Source organism: Ornithodoros turicata, chromosome 8 (assembly GCF_037126465.1).
Source record: "Ornithodoros turicata isolate Travis chromosome 8, ASM3712646v1, whole genome shotgun sequence".
Lineage (NCBI taxonomy): Eukaryota > Metazoa > Arthropoda > Arachnida > Ixodida > Argasidae > Ornithodoros > Ornithodoros turicata.
Window position 1 is genome coordinate 34,430,565 of NC_088208.1, and position 12,605 is coordinate 34,443,169.

General features: G+C 48.6%; 2 protein-coding genes across 3 annotated transcripts; both read right to left on the reverse strand.

Annotated features, from left to right (window-relative positions):
• Window positions 1-89: 89 nt before the first annotated feature.
• LOC135367084 (acid-sensing ion channel 4-A-like) lies at window positions 90-5,879 on the reverse strand. 2 transcript variants are annotated; one of them, XM_064600190.1, is made up of 11 exons: window positions 5,544-5,879; window positions 5,325-5,479; window positions 4,695-4,801; window positions 4,474-4,634; window positions 3,205-3,309; window positions 3,014-3,134; window positions 2,282-2,354; window positions 1,492-1,543; window positions 1,399-1,430; window positions 1,262-1,334; window positions 90-593 (listed from the first exon to the last, which is right to left on the reverse strand). In XM_064600190.1, the coding sequence occupies exons 1-11, from the start codon at window positions 5,877-5,879 to the stop codon at window positions 432-434; spliced, it is 1,377 nt and encodes a 458-aa protein (XP_064456260.1). In that variant the 3' UTR covers window positions 90-431. The 2 variants fall into 2 exon arrangements, with proteins under 2 accessions (XP_064456260.1, XP_064456261.1); XM_064600191.1 differs by lacking the exon at window positions 1,262-1,334 and having other exon boundaries at window positions 491-593.
• On the reverse strand, window positions 5,769-11,494 carry LOC135367083 (solute carrier family 28 member 3-like). The gene is made up of 14 exons (XM_064600189.1): window positions 11,304-11,494; window positions 10,499-10,881; window positions 10,116-10,257; window positions 9,950-10,057; window positions 9,704-9,817; window positions 9,123-9,284; window positions 8,940-9,065; window positions 8,296-8,423; window positions 8,066-8,234; window positions 7,236-7,394; window positions 6,816-6,996; window positions 6,701-6,735; window positions 6,058-6,163; window positions 5,769-5,851 (listed from the first exon to the last, which is right to left on the reverse strand). The coding sequence occupies exons 1-13, from the start codon at window positions 11,337-11,339 to the stop codon at window positions 6,080-6,082; spliced, it is 1,827 nt and encodes a 608-aa protein (XP_064456259.1). The 5' UTR covers window positions 11,340-11,494; the 3' UTR covers window positions 5,769-5,851; window positions 6,058-6,079.
• Window positions 11,495-12,605: the final 1,111 nt, after the last annotated feature.

Sequence of the window (12,605 nt, forward strand, 5' to 3'; positions counted from 1 at the left end):
CTTCTTTTTCTTGAGACTTCAGGATTTGAGCATCGCATTTGACTTTTGGAACACTTTGCATTCGTGCATTTATTGTACACTTCTAAAAATATACAAGAACTTGAAATCTCTGCGCTTAAAACATTTGGAATTGTTACATTATTGTACTGTTCTCATCTGTGTTCTCGGAGCGTATGCCGCCACGGCTGGCCTATAGGCAAAAGGGCGGTAAGTTTGAAAGCCTACTTGGCTACCCGTGACCCGACGAAGATGAAAATGTAGCAAACCAGATTGGGCCCAGATGTACATGAGATGTTTATCTCTGCAAGACCCGTGGAGTAATTTTATTCCGTGTAGATCACCCGGAAATCCAGCTTCAAATTAACAGTCCAGTGAATCCCGCGAAGTCCATCTCCTGGTTACTTGCAGCATGAACTCATTTTATTGTGAGATTAGTACGCACGTTTCCCACTTCGGTTACTGTTTCTCATCTTTTGTTTGTAAAGTACAATCCCGGCACGGGTTATAATGTCGGCAACATTGAACATGTGCAAGAAGGACATCCCAATGTACATTCCAACAGTGCTTCCGAGGTTGCTCACCAAGAGATTGACCTGCAAGTGGATAAAATAAGCAACATGCTTAGTGAAAGCAGGTCGAGATTTGGCGAATACGTTTGTCGTGCGCTGTTGTACAAGCTAGTACAAATACGCTGCAATGCACTGTGTCTTTGGTTCAAAACACGATCGTTCATGTTCAAAAAAAAAAAAAAAAGTTTACTTTGCTATGTCGTGACTTCAGGGTTCACACTGTAAACATGTAGAGTGGATCACCACTGACGAGCTATTCGTCAATAGGACATTGTTTCTAGATTTGTCAACATGCGCAAGGATTTATATACACACGACAGCGAAGACTATGCACCTTTATTTTTAAAGCCGCAGTACCCAGTCGTGAGTGCAACTGATCTTGTTTTCCAGTAGATGTCAGCTCTTTCTGCTCAAATCAATGCAACCAGTCACATGTAAGAGGTCTACATATTCTGAAATATCCTGAAAGGCTGTGTTTTGTCACCAGGCCACCAGCTATGGCTCCGTTTCCAATGTTTGCAAACCAATAAGTTTTCTTTGTCTACTCATATGGTCCATGCCCAATGCGCACGCGTCCATTGTTATCCTATCAAGACGCGTGAATGTAGCCAGGCTGACCTCATTGGATAATGTGCTCACGAGGTATCATTCGTGGACGAGGATACATCCTCCCCACGTGTGAGGAGCCTCACCGTCAGTTTTGGATCGTGTCTCCTCCATTCCACTTGTGTCGTTGCGAAATACACAAACACTTTAGCCAACATTCTGAAACGGAAAGTGCTATAGGCCCTAGACCGATCACTAAAGGTTCTTAAGACAGCTTTCTCACCTCTTACTCATTGTAGGTTCCTTTCGGGGATCCTGTAGAATGCGAAGCAATGTAAACTTTGAATCGCTTTGTTGGATCATGGCGGTAACTTACGGAGTACTTGGTCCATTGCAGTGAAGATACCTTCTGAGTATAGGTGATGCTACTGTTGGGAAGATAAACAAAGGGACAAGAAGAAGTGGCAACGTATGTGCACAGTAAGTCTAGCAATTTGAAGAGCAAGGGGATAGAAGAAAGCGAAACCAATAAAATACGCCTCCAGTGGACATTCATGGTAGTGACCAGGGCCGGCGAGAGGGGGGTGGGAGCCCGACCCAAGGCAGACGGTTGCTAGCACCGCAGGAGACGTAAGGGGAGGTCCAGGGCAAGACTCGTCCGGAGTCATCTCAGGGACCCGTATTTTCTCTTGCCGGCTCTGATAGTGACACCACGTCGTGCAAATCCTTCTCTCTCTCTTTTTTTTTTTTGAAGGGGCACACGAAATCTGAGAGGTTTCCAAGGAGTAGGGGATGTTAGAAATGTCTGCTAAGGTACGAAACTTCCTACTGCTTTGATTACTTAGGGCCGGCGTCTACTTTTCGCCTCCGGGGGGAAAAGTGGGAAATTTGCACCCCCCCTTTCCTTTCCTGTATTCTTGATTTTCTTTCACTTTTCTGTCGTCCTAAAGCGGCGTCTTGGTGCCCGAAAGGTGTGTCTAGCGCTCCTTCACGCAGGCTCGGGGAGTAGGGGAAGTTGTCCTCCCATGCCCCCCTTCCCCGTAGACGCCGGCACTGTTAGCTTACTAAACCGTGCTCAAAGGATTAAGGTGCAGAACGTAAGAGCCCGTCACTAGCGAAGGAATTAGTTGGAGGGACATGGATGTACGATGCTCATTGACACGCACCTGCAGCTGGGCAAGCAGGGGCAGTGAATTTCCATGCTCATAATTTTTGACGCCACACCAGCAATGCAGGCATCTACAAAAAAGAAAGAATTTTCTGTTAACACTGCCCGATAACATCAACCTAGGGAAGTGTTTCACACAACGCGTAAAAAAATCGAGATAACCTTCCTGAGACACTTCGGCCCTAGTTAACGTAAAAAGCGGTTTATATGTATCGATGTGAACACAGAACAGTTTTACACCGAATAAGCTAATAGACGCGCAGGAAATCGGTACCGCGAATCGAATACCGGAACTCATTTGGCTCTGACTGCACAGCAAGGCGCCTCCGCCAGGGAGGCAGCCGCGGGAGGTGTCACGTGCTTGCGAGTACCAATCGGAGTGGCCGTAGCTCTCGCTCCTCTCATGTCAGAGCTTGACGCGTACGTGTGTGTTCGAGGGTTTATATTTCGCCAAGTAGTATCACACGTAGAAAAATAATCTGTTGTTCCTCGACACGGTTGCGTGTATTACAACGCACCATTTCATTTTGCATGCGTGATGCAATGAACCACACATGTCAAAGTGTCACATTAAGCTAAAGTTCAATGGCAGAAATACTCTGTCATAACGCACAGCCATGACAACGAATATATACTTGAACACATACCGATACGCCAATAAGTTTATCACAATTTGTTGACACGTTGAGACGTGATTAAACGGACACGACACAGACACGAAACCATGTACCTGTTGCTTCATCCTCTTCTAGGCAAATATTGGCCAAGGAACGGTCTAGAATGACGTAGTCGTGCGACTGGCACTTGCAAGTTTTCAGCACGTGCATTTGGGCACACATCTCTTTGCATGCCTAAAACACAAGGAGACGGTATGTTGCTCAATGTGCATTCCCCTCAAGAAGTATTGGATAGGGTCCTCACGCTGCTAGTGTAGATATGTCCTTCTGGAACGTATTGGAGGTACTCCTCGGGCCACGTAGGCTGGCAAGGGTTGCGGTACGGTGGTTCCAACCTCTCCTGCACTGACTGCGAGTGAACAGATCTATAGTGTGCACTATAAGATCTAGAGTGACCTACTTATACTCATAAAGCTTAACACAATTATGGGTTCGCACTGATGGCATATGAGGCAAGACAACTGTGAAACTTGGAAAGTCATAGGAGGGAGAGTGTTTCATGATCCCACACAGACTTCCCCATAATGAAAACGTTGTTCGGCACGTATGTCAAATGCTGTAACCAGTACCGGCATCTACTTTGCGCCTCCTTGGGGACAAGTGAGAAATTTGCGCTGCCCCCCCCCCCCCGGTATTCTTGCTCTCCGAAGGGTGTCTTTTAGGCACCCTTTTAGGTAGGCTCAGGGGAAGCAGTTGCCCCCCTGATCCCCCCCATTTTCAAGGCTTACATGTCTAAAAATGCAAGTACAGAGATCGCCTGTGTGTCACTCAGTACAGACACGTGCCCTTGTCCGAGTGGGATTGCGCCACCCATCAACGCACCCGTAAAAATGAGACAGTCCAACCTTTGATCGGTGATCTTCTCTTGCATGCAATAAATAATGTCATTCCATATCGATATTTTTGTTGTATTCATTTTTCTCACACATTCACGTACCCTCCCCTCCCCCCCCCCCCCGCGCGCTGAAGGGGTCCTCTTCAATTCCTCAAGCTCAGAAGGGGTCCAAGACACATGCGTGGCTGAGAATCACTGCTCTAGCATCCAGGGAGATACAGCAGATTCAGCATTATAAAACGAACACGCTGCCAGGGCAGACACTGGATATCATGGCGCCCAGTACGGCTTACGTGATCGACAGTAGCCCCCCCCCCCCCCCCACACACACACAACACGGTTCCACAATATCTCCGAGATCTCTTGTCGACCTCATAGTACCTACTCGGCGCAGTACAGGAAGGCCGGTTGCATCCCCTAACTCAAGACCTGCGTCCACAGGCGAATCCAGGATCCAGGGGGGGGGGGGGGGGGGGGGGGTCAAATGAAACTCGATGTAACGACATCCGGTTCCCCCCCCCCTACATCAGCCTAGCTGCCTGCGACCTACAACGACATCGCTAAGCCAGGTACAAAGGGCCGTTGGATCGCTATCGTGAAGCTCCGATACCTTCAGGACAGAGCTCGCATGTTATAGCTACACACATCACGAGGAACAAAACTTTATACGAGTGATACCTGAGTGACGCTGATGAATGTAGTGTAATAGGGTGGTAGAAAGACACCATCTTTGCGAAAGTCCACCTCGACTCCTGCCTGGTGGACGGCAACAACAAAGCCAGCTTCTACGGAGAGCGAAAGGTATTCTTCCGGCTCCACGTTTAACAGCAGCTGCAGCCCTGAACAAGCGTATACGTATAGCTCAGAAGGTACCAAAATCTGTACAAATCTGCACGTACCTTCTGAAGCTTTGTTGATGATTTGAAGCTTGTGTGGAGGATAGGTCATGTTGCAGCCGAAGCAGTAGCAATTGCCGTATCTTCCGTACATTTGCAACTGTAATTTGCTGATGAAAGGTATAAGGACGTCAACGGAACACATGACTTAAATTGATGCTGCAGGTTCGTGATTATGTAAGCGCACAAGCAGGGCGTGAAAATGTATCGGAACGCGCCGGCTTCCTTAGCACATGATCTGTATTTCTGGTACAGCGCTGGACAAAAGTTTACGGAACACGTTCCGGCGCGTACCTTACTCAGAGTAACATGCCAGCAGCGAATGGGACCGTATAGACTTAGACATGTGCTTATATAGGTAACGCAGTCCGCAAGACCGTGCGATACCATTCGCTGCTATAGCGTTTCACTCTGAGGAAGGAACGCGCCGGAGCGTGTTCCGTAAACTTTTGTCCAGCACTGTACAAAGCATGAACGCACATGTAACAGAATCAGCAATTTCAAGTACTAGGTTCTAAAGACGATTAAGAAACTATAACGCACTGGCTACGTTTAGTCAGGTTTTAGCTGCGATTTCTGAGTCCCCCCTCTCGCCAGTCCCTGTGTCCCGAAAATCGAACATGAATATCTGACCTGGCCGAATTACAGGATGCACCATTTATGGTACAGTCCACGACCATGTCTTCCCTCTGGTGTCCCAACAGTTCTGCCATAGCTTCGTTGCGTCTCTGCATCTCTGCCACCCACTTAAAGAATTGCTTGCGGTCAGAAGCTTCGTCTTCGGGAAGCTGGTTTTGTAAAGAGAAAAAGTCGTTGTTTCCACTTTCAAGATAGCCCGCGCATAATGCATACCCATATTGGAAGCGGTCCATCGTCGGTACAGAGCTTTTGCTGCCACTCGCTAGCTGTTGACCTGTTGAGGACTATGTCACCGCAGAAGACGCTCCGGCGCACTTGATTTAAATTGCAAAAGGAGACGGCGGGCATCGCTAGACCGTCTGGAGGCCGTGCAAGGACAACGTCCACGGTATCACTGTACTCAGCAAAGTCCCGAAACACGTCATACATGTCTTGAAGCCCGAAGAAAGATAACGAAGCCAACACTGATACCCAGAGAATACGTCGAAGTGGCGGAGAAAAGCCGAGGATCACCTTGAATCCTACAGAAAGAAACCGGCAATAACACATATCGGTGACGGCGCAATGAGCATGCACATTGAGCGTAATTACTACTACACGACGATTAATATGAGTTATGCTGTGAAAAAGTGTATGGTACAATTGCAAACATGAGAGCTTTCTTTATTGTCCAGCCTATATACAGGAGAGGCAATTAGTGTTACTTAGCAATCGTGTAGTTACATACTGTCCCATCGAAGCCCTCACAGTCAAATGCTCCTAGGTCCCGTGCATTTTCCTGTTCCAACGAAAGTCAGCAAGAAAAGAAGTTTACTTGCCAGGAATGCTGGACTCTGCGAATAAGAGTCGTAGATGCACCACTTGGGCCTGTAGGCGGACGCGTTGCTTTTCTATCGTATTTTCAGCTACAGTCATTGCCACCGAGATTTCTCCGCTCCCTTACTGATCACAAGCTGTGCAGTGGTCAAACAAAATGCTCAGCTGGTCCAGTTTAAGCACGCCGCCGGGATTGTGTGAAAAAGCGCTTGGTACATCATGCGAGGCGATCGAACGTCAACTCTTTAATAAAAAATCCATCCGGAACAAATACATGAAACTCTTTGTGCCCGCGACCAACTTTGTCCACACTTCCCAGTCAGAAGCAAAGTAGACCGAACTCATGAAAGAAAAAACGTTTCCTGGTCGATATTTATTTGTGTCAAATGGACCCTAATGGACCGTGCGTTGCCGGTTATGATTGATCGGTATAGATTAGCTCACATCATCCAGTATTTACCACGAAAGCGCGCTTATTTCTTGTCTCCGATAGGTTGAGACTATTGGAAAAGAAACTATTAAGCGTCCAAAAAAGCATCGGCCTTGAATTTTACCGGCGATCCCTCGTCATCTCCGTGGATCAGGGCACCTGTAGCAAGAAGTCATACGAGTCAGCATACGAGAGTAACACGGGGGCGAGAGCGTCTATAGGAATGACGTGTTCGTTACCTGCGACACAGCCTGTCATGAAGTCGCACAAGATGCCTGCAACAAGGGCACGTATGCTCAGTGCAGATAGCTCTGGCAGTCGCCGCGTGCATAAGGTAGACCACGCCGCCAGCTGGATGCCGATGGATCCGACGTTTGAGAACCCACACAGCGCATAGGTAGCGATGAGTTGGGTACGTTTCTGGGATGAAATAAGAGCGCTAGGTGGATGAAAGGACCTCTCACGGCTCCACGTAAGGATGATCGGTCACATTCTGTAGCTTGTGCTAAAGACATTCATTCGGGCCACCAGAATGTAGACCACATTCGACAAGGTAGAAAAGCTATAGGTAAACGCACAAGGACGAAAATCGCTTGACTGACTTGTACTAGTTACGACGCTACTACACGCTACGCATTGCGGACTTGTGTGTGACCTACCGTTAGGAATCCAGAGTCTGCGAGTTCTTTGAGTTCGGAAAGGGCCAGTATTTCATTGACGTAAGTCTTGACGCCAATGAGTCGCGCCACGCGCTCGCACTCGTCCAGCGGAATGCCCATCATCATGGAAATGGGAATGAATAATCGGGCTATAATCCACTGCATAAAACAATTGCAACATTGTACGGGGCACTATACAATGAATTAATGTCAATACAGCTCGGACGCAGGGCACGGACTTCCCACAAGTGAGCTATTGACCTGCCTCTACGCGTTCCGGTGCGATGTTGATCCGGCAACCGCCACTATACGGTGTCAAGTCTGCGAGCATCCTGAAGTCCCCAAACGACATGCAGAGTCATCTGGACGGTGTCTGAGCCGGGGCGTATCCAGACCCTCGGTTTTGGCAGGGGGGCAGGGCGGTTTCTTTGTAGAAGCGTGTAGTAGGGGAGGGGAAATAGGGAAATCCAATGTATAAGCTAACGTTTTGGGGGCAATTCCCTCCTCCCCTGGATCCGCCACTGGCTGTGAGAGCCCGGAGCGAGCAGCGGTAAAACGAACAGAGCCACGAACTCTTCTACGCCCCAATGCCCACAGAAGCGCCGTGGGGTCGCCATCTCTCTAGCAGTCTCCTGCCTCCAAATAGCTCTGTTGCAAGAGTCCAAGTAGAGGGCTGTCCAAGGGAACAGCTACGGGACGCCTGTCATGCCCATCCACAAGAGTGGTGGTTCCACGAAAACTACCACGTATGCTTAACAGACACCGCCGTGAAAGCTGTCAGGTCGATGTCTGACGCCACTCGCCGTGTAAGAGTGACCGCCTACCCTTACCTGGACGTCGACTGCGCGCCAACCTAGCTGGGTCGTCACGTTTCGCAGGATCGCGTTGAGGAACTCCAGGAACGCGATGGAGGCTATAAGGTTAGCAGCCAGCGCGAAGAGCACCTTGAGCATGTTACGCACGGAACCGAAGGTGGCTTCCAGAACGTTGTGTTCCGACCTGCAATGATAGCACCGCTCGACTTTAGAGAGGAGTCATTCGACCCTAACGGCGACGTCACCTTCTTATTTTGAGAAAAGGGTCGAACTTCGTGACCGGCGTCTCCATTTCAGGAAACAGCATCTTGGAGGTCACCAGGACAGCTGGAGCAGAGATGAGGCTAGCGACCATTAAGTGCAGTGGCTCAACCTGTGGCGAAAGAACGGAAGAGTTTTCATATCTCCGGGCAATACGCTATGCAAGTAGATGTCTGCGCAGCACCCTCGTTTCCCACTCTCCCCTATTCTCCGTGGAGCGACCTCAGCGGTTCCAAATAAGGGGGTAACAGTAAACAGCTCAAGGCCAGCATGTGGTTTCTTCTGTCAACCTCTCACGGACCATGCCGGTCTACGGATACCCCCTTACTGCTGCTTCGTGACTGGACTGACACTTGGTCACGTGGTTTCTCCAAACTTTACCCCCCTCTCCTGCGCTGAGGGCAAACTGTTGCAGGGTATAGAATAAGGGCGAGAAATGCTGAATAGTCCAAACCCACAAGGCTGTCAATGTAAACTCCGTGACATGCATTGGTGAATTGGTACGTTCGCGTTTATGATAAACTAATAATAATAATTATAATAATTGGGGGTTTACGTCTCAAGACAACTGAGATCGTTTATGAGAAATGGAAAACAACTTTTTCGCTAACTTTTCCAACGTACTTACGTGGAACGATAACAGCATAACGAAAGTTGGAGCTGACATGCTTCCGAAACCAGAAGCCATAGCGGTGTGAATTTCAGAAAGTGTCATCTCGTTTATGTACGGCTGCAGAATCCACGGAATATCGGCCTGACAAGTGAAAACGATCATCGTAGAACCGGAAGAATGAAACGCACTGGAGCGCACCTGGGCAATGAAGATATTGGTGGCTGCACAGAGCGTGTCGCTGGCTGTCGCACCTGTCGTCCAGTGAAGTCCCAAGGCAACGTAATAGATTATGCTGCGAGCACAACCATAGTAGACAGCCACAGAAAGCAAGAAGGAGAAGTACACCGCCATCGGGGCTACCTGCATAAGTTATACGCGTCCAAGGCTTGCCCCAAGACTCTCTCGACCTCGACCCCTGCGAGTGGAGGAAAGAAGCGTTCTTCCTTGTGGTACTCGCCTGGGGAGCGGTTCGAGTAAAGTGGAGGACGTCTGGAGACGAGATCAGGACTGTAGTGGAAGGACGACCGATCGATCGAGCTCCTCACTGGAGGAATCGTCACTGAACCCTAATTGCTCCTGAAGTGCAGAAGCGCTTCTCTCCGCCGTTCATAGGGGTCGAGGAAGGGTGTCGAGTCAATGATCGTTTAAGAACATGGCCGTTAGTGTCTCACTCCCTGGTCTTAAGAAAATGCTCCCTATTTCGAATATATTCCACCTCGCTTGTCTCCTATGTTCAACATACGAGACACATCAACCCATGAAACAGGCAACTGCGTTACCTGAAAGGTGAAGATAGGACTGTGAAACCTAATTCCCCCTTCCAGCACTCCCGTGGAGAGGAAACCAAAGGTAAACTCTCCGCCAAAAGCAGAGTAGTTCATCATCTGCTTGATCTGCGTGGGAATATACACACATTATAAACATTGCGATGCGTAATATCGCCTGTGTTTTCCCAGTCGTACGCAATCAAAGGGCAACCTTTAGTACCCGTACAGAAATCCTTAGATGCACATATGAGCAAGTACCTTGCTTCCAATACAGACGAACACAGCCCGTCCAACGCCCAACCGAATTATCGTACCTCCCAAGAGGAATTGAAGGAGTATGCCCCACAAGACCACATTCCAAGGGATCTGCAAGACAACGTGTGCCTACGTGTGCTCGGCTAGCGAGAAACGGGTGACAACATACCTTTTTCCTGTTGTAAGAGAACATGTAACAGATTAGGATAATGGTCACCATGCCTAGCATGGAAACCAGGTGCTTCACGTGAGGATTTGATGACACCACGATCAACATCGCTATGCAGGTCAGAGCAATAAACCACAGGAGCCTGAAGTAGAAACGACGACGTTATCCTACCCTCAACTATATGGACTGTCACTGAGAGTCAGAGTCAGCCATTAGCGAGTTTTAGTGCGTCGTACGGTACCGCCTTTGCGTACGTAAGGGATAGCACGTGCGCAAAGCCACCAACGCTATCTCCTACGTATACGCAAATTCGTTAGCGTACGATGCACTAAACTCGCTATTCTCTATTCATGAGTAGTGTACGTTATCGACAAGAGGCTCACCTATGCACGCTCGCCTCCTTGACGTAAACGATTGAGGACTCGAGTCTTCTCAATGGTCCTTGTCTCATCCGCGACCAGATCGAAGAAAGCGTAAAGGAAAGTGTCGTAACGTGGAACACTACCGTCACAATCGTCATGAACTTGGGATCCGTGCACCAGTTCTGCTCCGCCGTCCAAGATCTTGTGATGACTACCGCCAGGTAGACGTGGTAGACCACAAGAAACACTTGGAACAGGCGTGCCTTGATCTTGTCATAAAACAAATACATGGCCATGAAGCAAGGATGTTGAGTGTTAGTTGGTAACTGGTGCCGGCGGACAGGGCCGTGCTCGCCGTTCGACAGTCCGCCATGTGCAGCTAGATTCTCGGAGGACAGTATTTCCTGAAGAAAAGGCGCGCAGGATAAGTAAGTTCCAAGTGTCTATACTACGTTTAAGCATTATATGCGCGGCTTTATTGTCTGTCTGGACAGCGCGACAGCATAGAACCGAGTCTTCCATGCGACCGCCTGGTCCTTTGCGCAAGTGAAACCTATCACTGCTCGCTACTTGCACCTACGTACTAACAGAAGTTCAAGCAAGAGCGGATACAGAATTTTTCCGGGAGGGGTCCGCGCTCGGACAGCATGCAATGTGTGCTACGGTCCATTGAAGCACAGTGTGACGGCATGGGGTGGGGTCAGGACCTCTGGACTCCGCAGCCCCCTTCCCTACATCCCCATGCATGAGTTATCCGCATGATGAGTTAGGATATTTTACCTCCCTATAGGAATATTTCTGATCTGTAACGACAAAGCGCGCTTACTGCTGGGGTCGTGGCAGTAGAAGGACTTTCAGGCATTGGTACAACAGAGAAATGGAGGCAGCAATCGAAGCAAATCCTGTCTCGAAGAAACGACAAAACGTAGTGACTGCCGTCACAGCATTCGCCAAGCGTCTTCTAATCCAGGCTCGCGCCACGTTCTAGCTGCCTTGCCGCGAGCCTTCTTCTACATCTTCGCACAGCCAGAGGCAATAGGCCATGGGTCAATCTGACGGTGTAAGGGAGGATGAGACTGAAGACTAAACGCGATGGGATGACGACGCGTGGAAGACAGCTGATGAGGTAGAAGAGACCGCGGTACGACCAAAAGACAAGTTGTGTGTTGCGTTCCACCAGAATGCAAGCGGCATACACTTTTTTCACACCATATTCTTCATAGTTTAGGAGTGCGAACGTAGACAAAGACAGGCCATACACATCTACACCTATAGCTCTGTTTACCATACTCCTTTTCACATCTCTCCTCTTTCTTGACGGTGACATGTGTCCAGGAATACTGGCTGTCAACAAGACAGAGTAAGAAAACGCCAATGTTTTCTGAAATTACTGCGGAAGGTGTGCTGCTCTATGTAAATAGTACCTGGAGACTTCATGGGAAGAAGCAATTAGATTTCCTGTAACCAGGTACTGTAACTGGATACTTGTGACAAAATACTTCCAAAGACTGCCTCGTAGCTCCTCCGCTTTCCAATGTATGTCGGTCGAGTACGGAACGAAAGCTGCTAATTTTATTCAGTGGTCTCTAGCACAGTAGCGAGCAGATCTGCACAATGAAAACAAACTGCTGTTGCTTTTCTTATACTTTTTTTTTCGTGGTTCCATCGATCTATTGAGCAATCTGTACCCTAATATAGAAAGATGATGCTAGTGCGTGCCATATCATTTCTTGTGACAAACGTTTAACAGCAAGCGGCCTGCTGAGTCATCATAACGCACCCTATATTATTACGTTTATATTTGTACGATTTTTTTTTTTTTTTTTGTAAGTTATAAGAACAGCATAGATGTCGCTTTCGCAGGTGGATTCTGCGGCCAGGCGGACATTCTCTTGAAGAGAGTATGAGACCACAAGATGTATAATTACCCATAATTCATTACTCAACTATAACATTCGGGGAATTTCGGGCAAAAGCGAGCTCGTGCAGTGAAATATTCATTACCGAATTTCGCAACGCAGATGAGCCGAAACGAAAAGCCGCGCGTCCCAGGAGCGCATGACCTTCGCCGACGAAGGCTTATCAGGGCCGATAATTGGTGGTGGTGGTGATGTTGAAAGGGCTTGCC

Coding starts and splice junctions, on each gene's coding strand:
- LOC135367084 (XM_064600190.1), bottom strand. CDS start 5,879: ATGTGTTATTGCCGGTTTCTTTCTGTAGGATTCAAGGTGATCCTCGGC. Junction 1,335..1,398: donor GAACCTACAATGAGTAAGAG/GTGAGAAAGCTG, acceptor TTTCCGTTTCAG/AATGTTGGCTAAAGTGTTTG. Junction 594..1,261: donor GACACGATCCAAAACTGACG/GTGAGGCTCCTC, acceptor ATCCACTTGCAG/GTCAATCTCTTGGTGAGCAA.
- LOC135367083 (XM_064600189.1), bottom strand. CDS start 11,339: ATGCCTGAAAGTCCTTCTACTGCCACGACCCCAGCA. Junction 9,066..9,122: donor CCAATATCTTCATTGCCCAG/GTGCGCTCCAGT, acceptor TTCACTTGTCAG/GCCGATATTCCGTGGATTCT. Junction 7,395..8,065: donor GGCGCGCAGTCGACGTCCAG/GTAAGGGTAGGC, acceptor TGTTTTATGCAG/TGGATTATAGCCCGATTATT.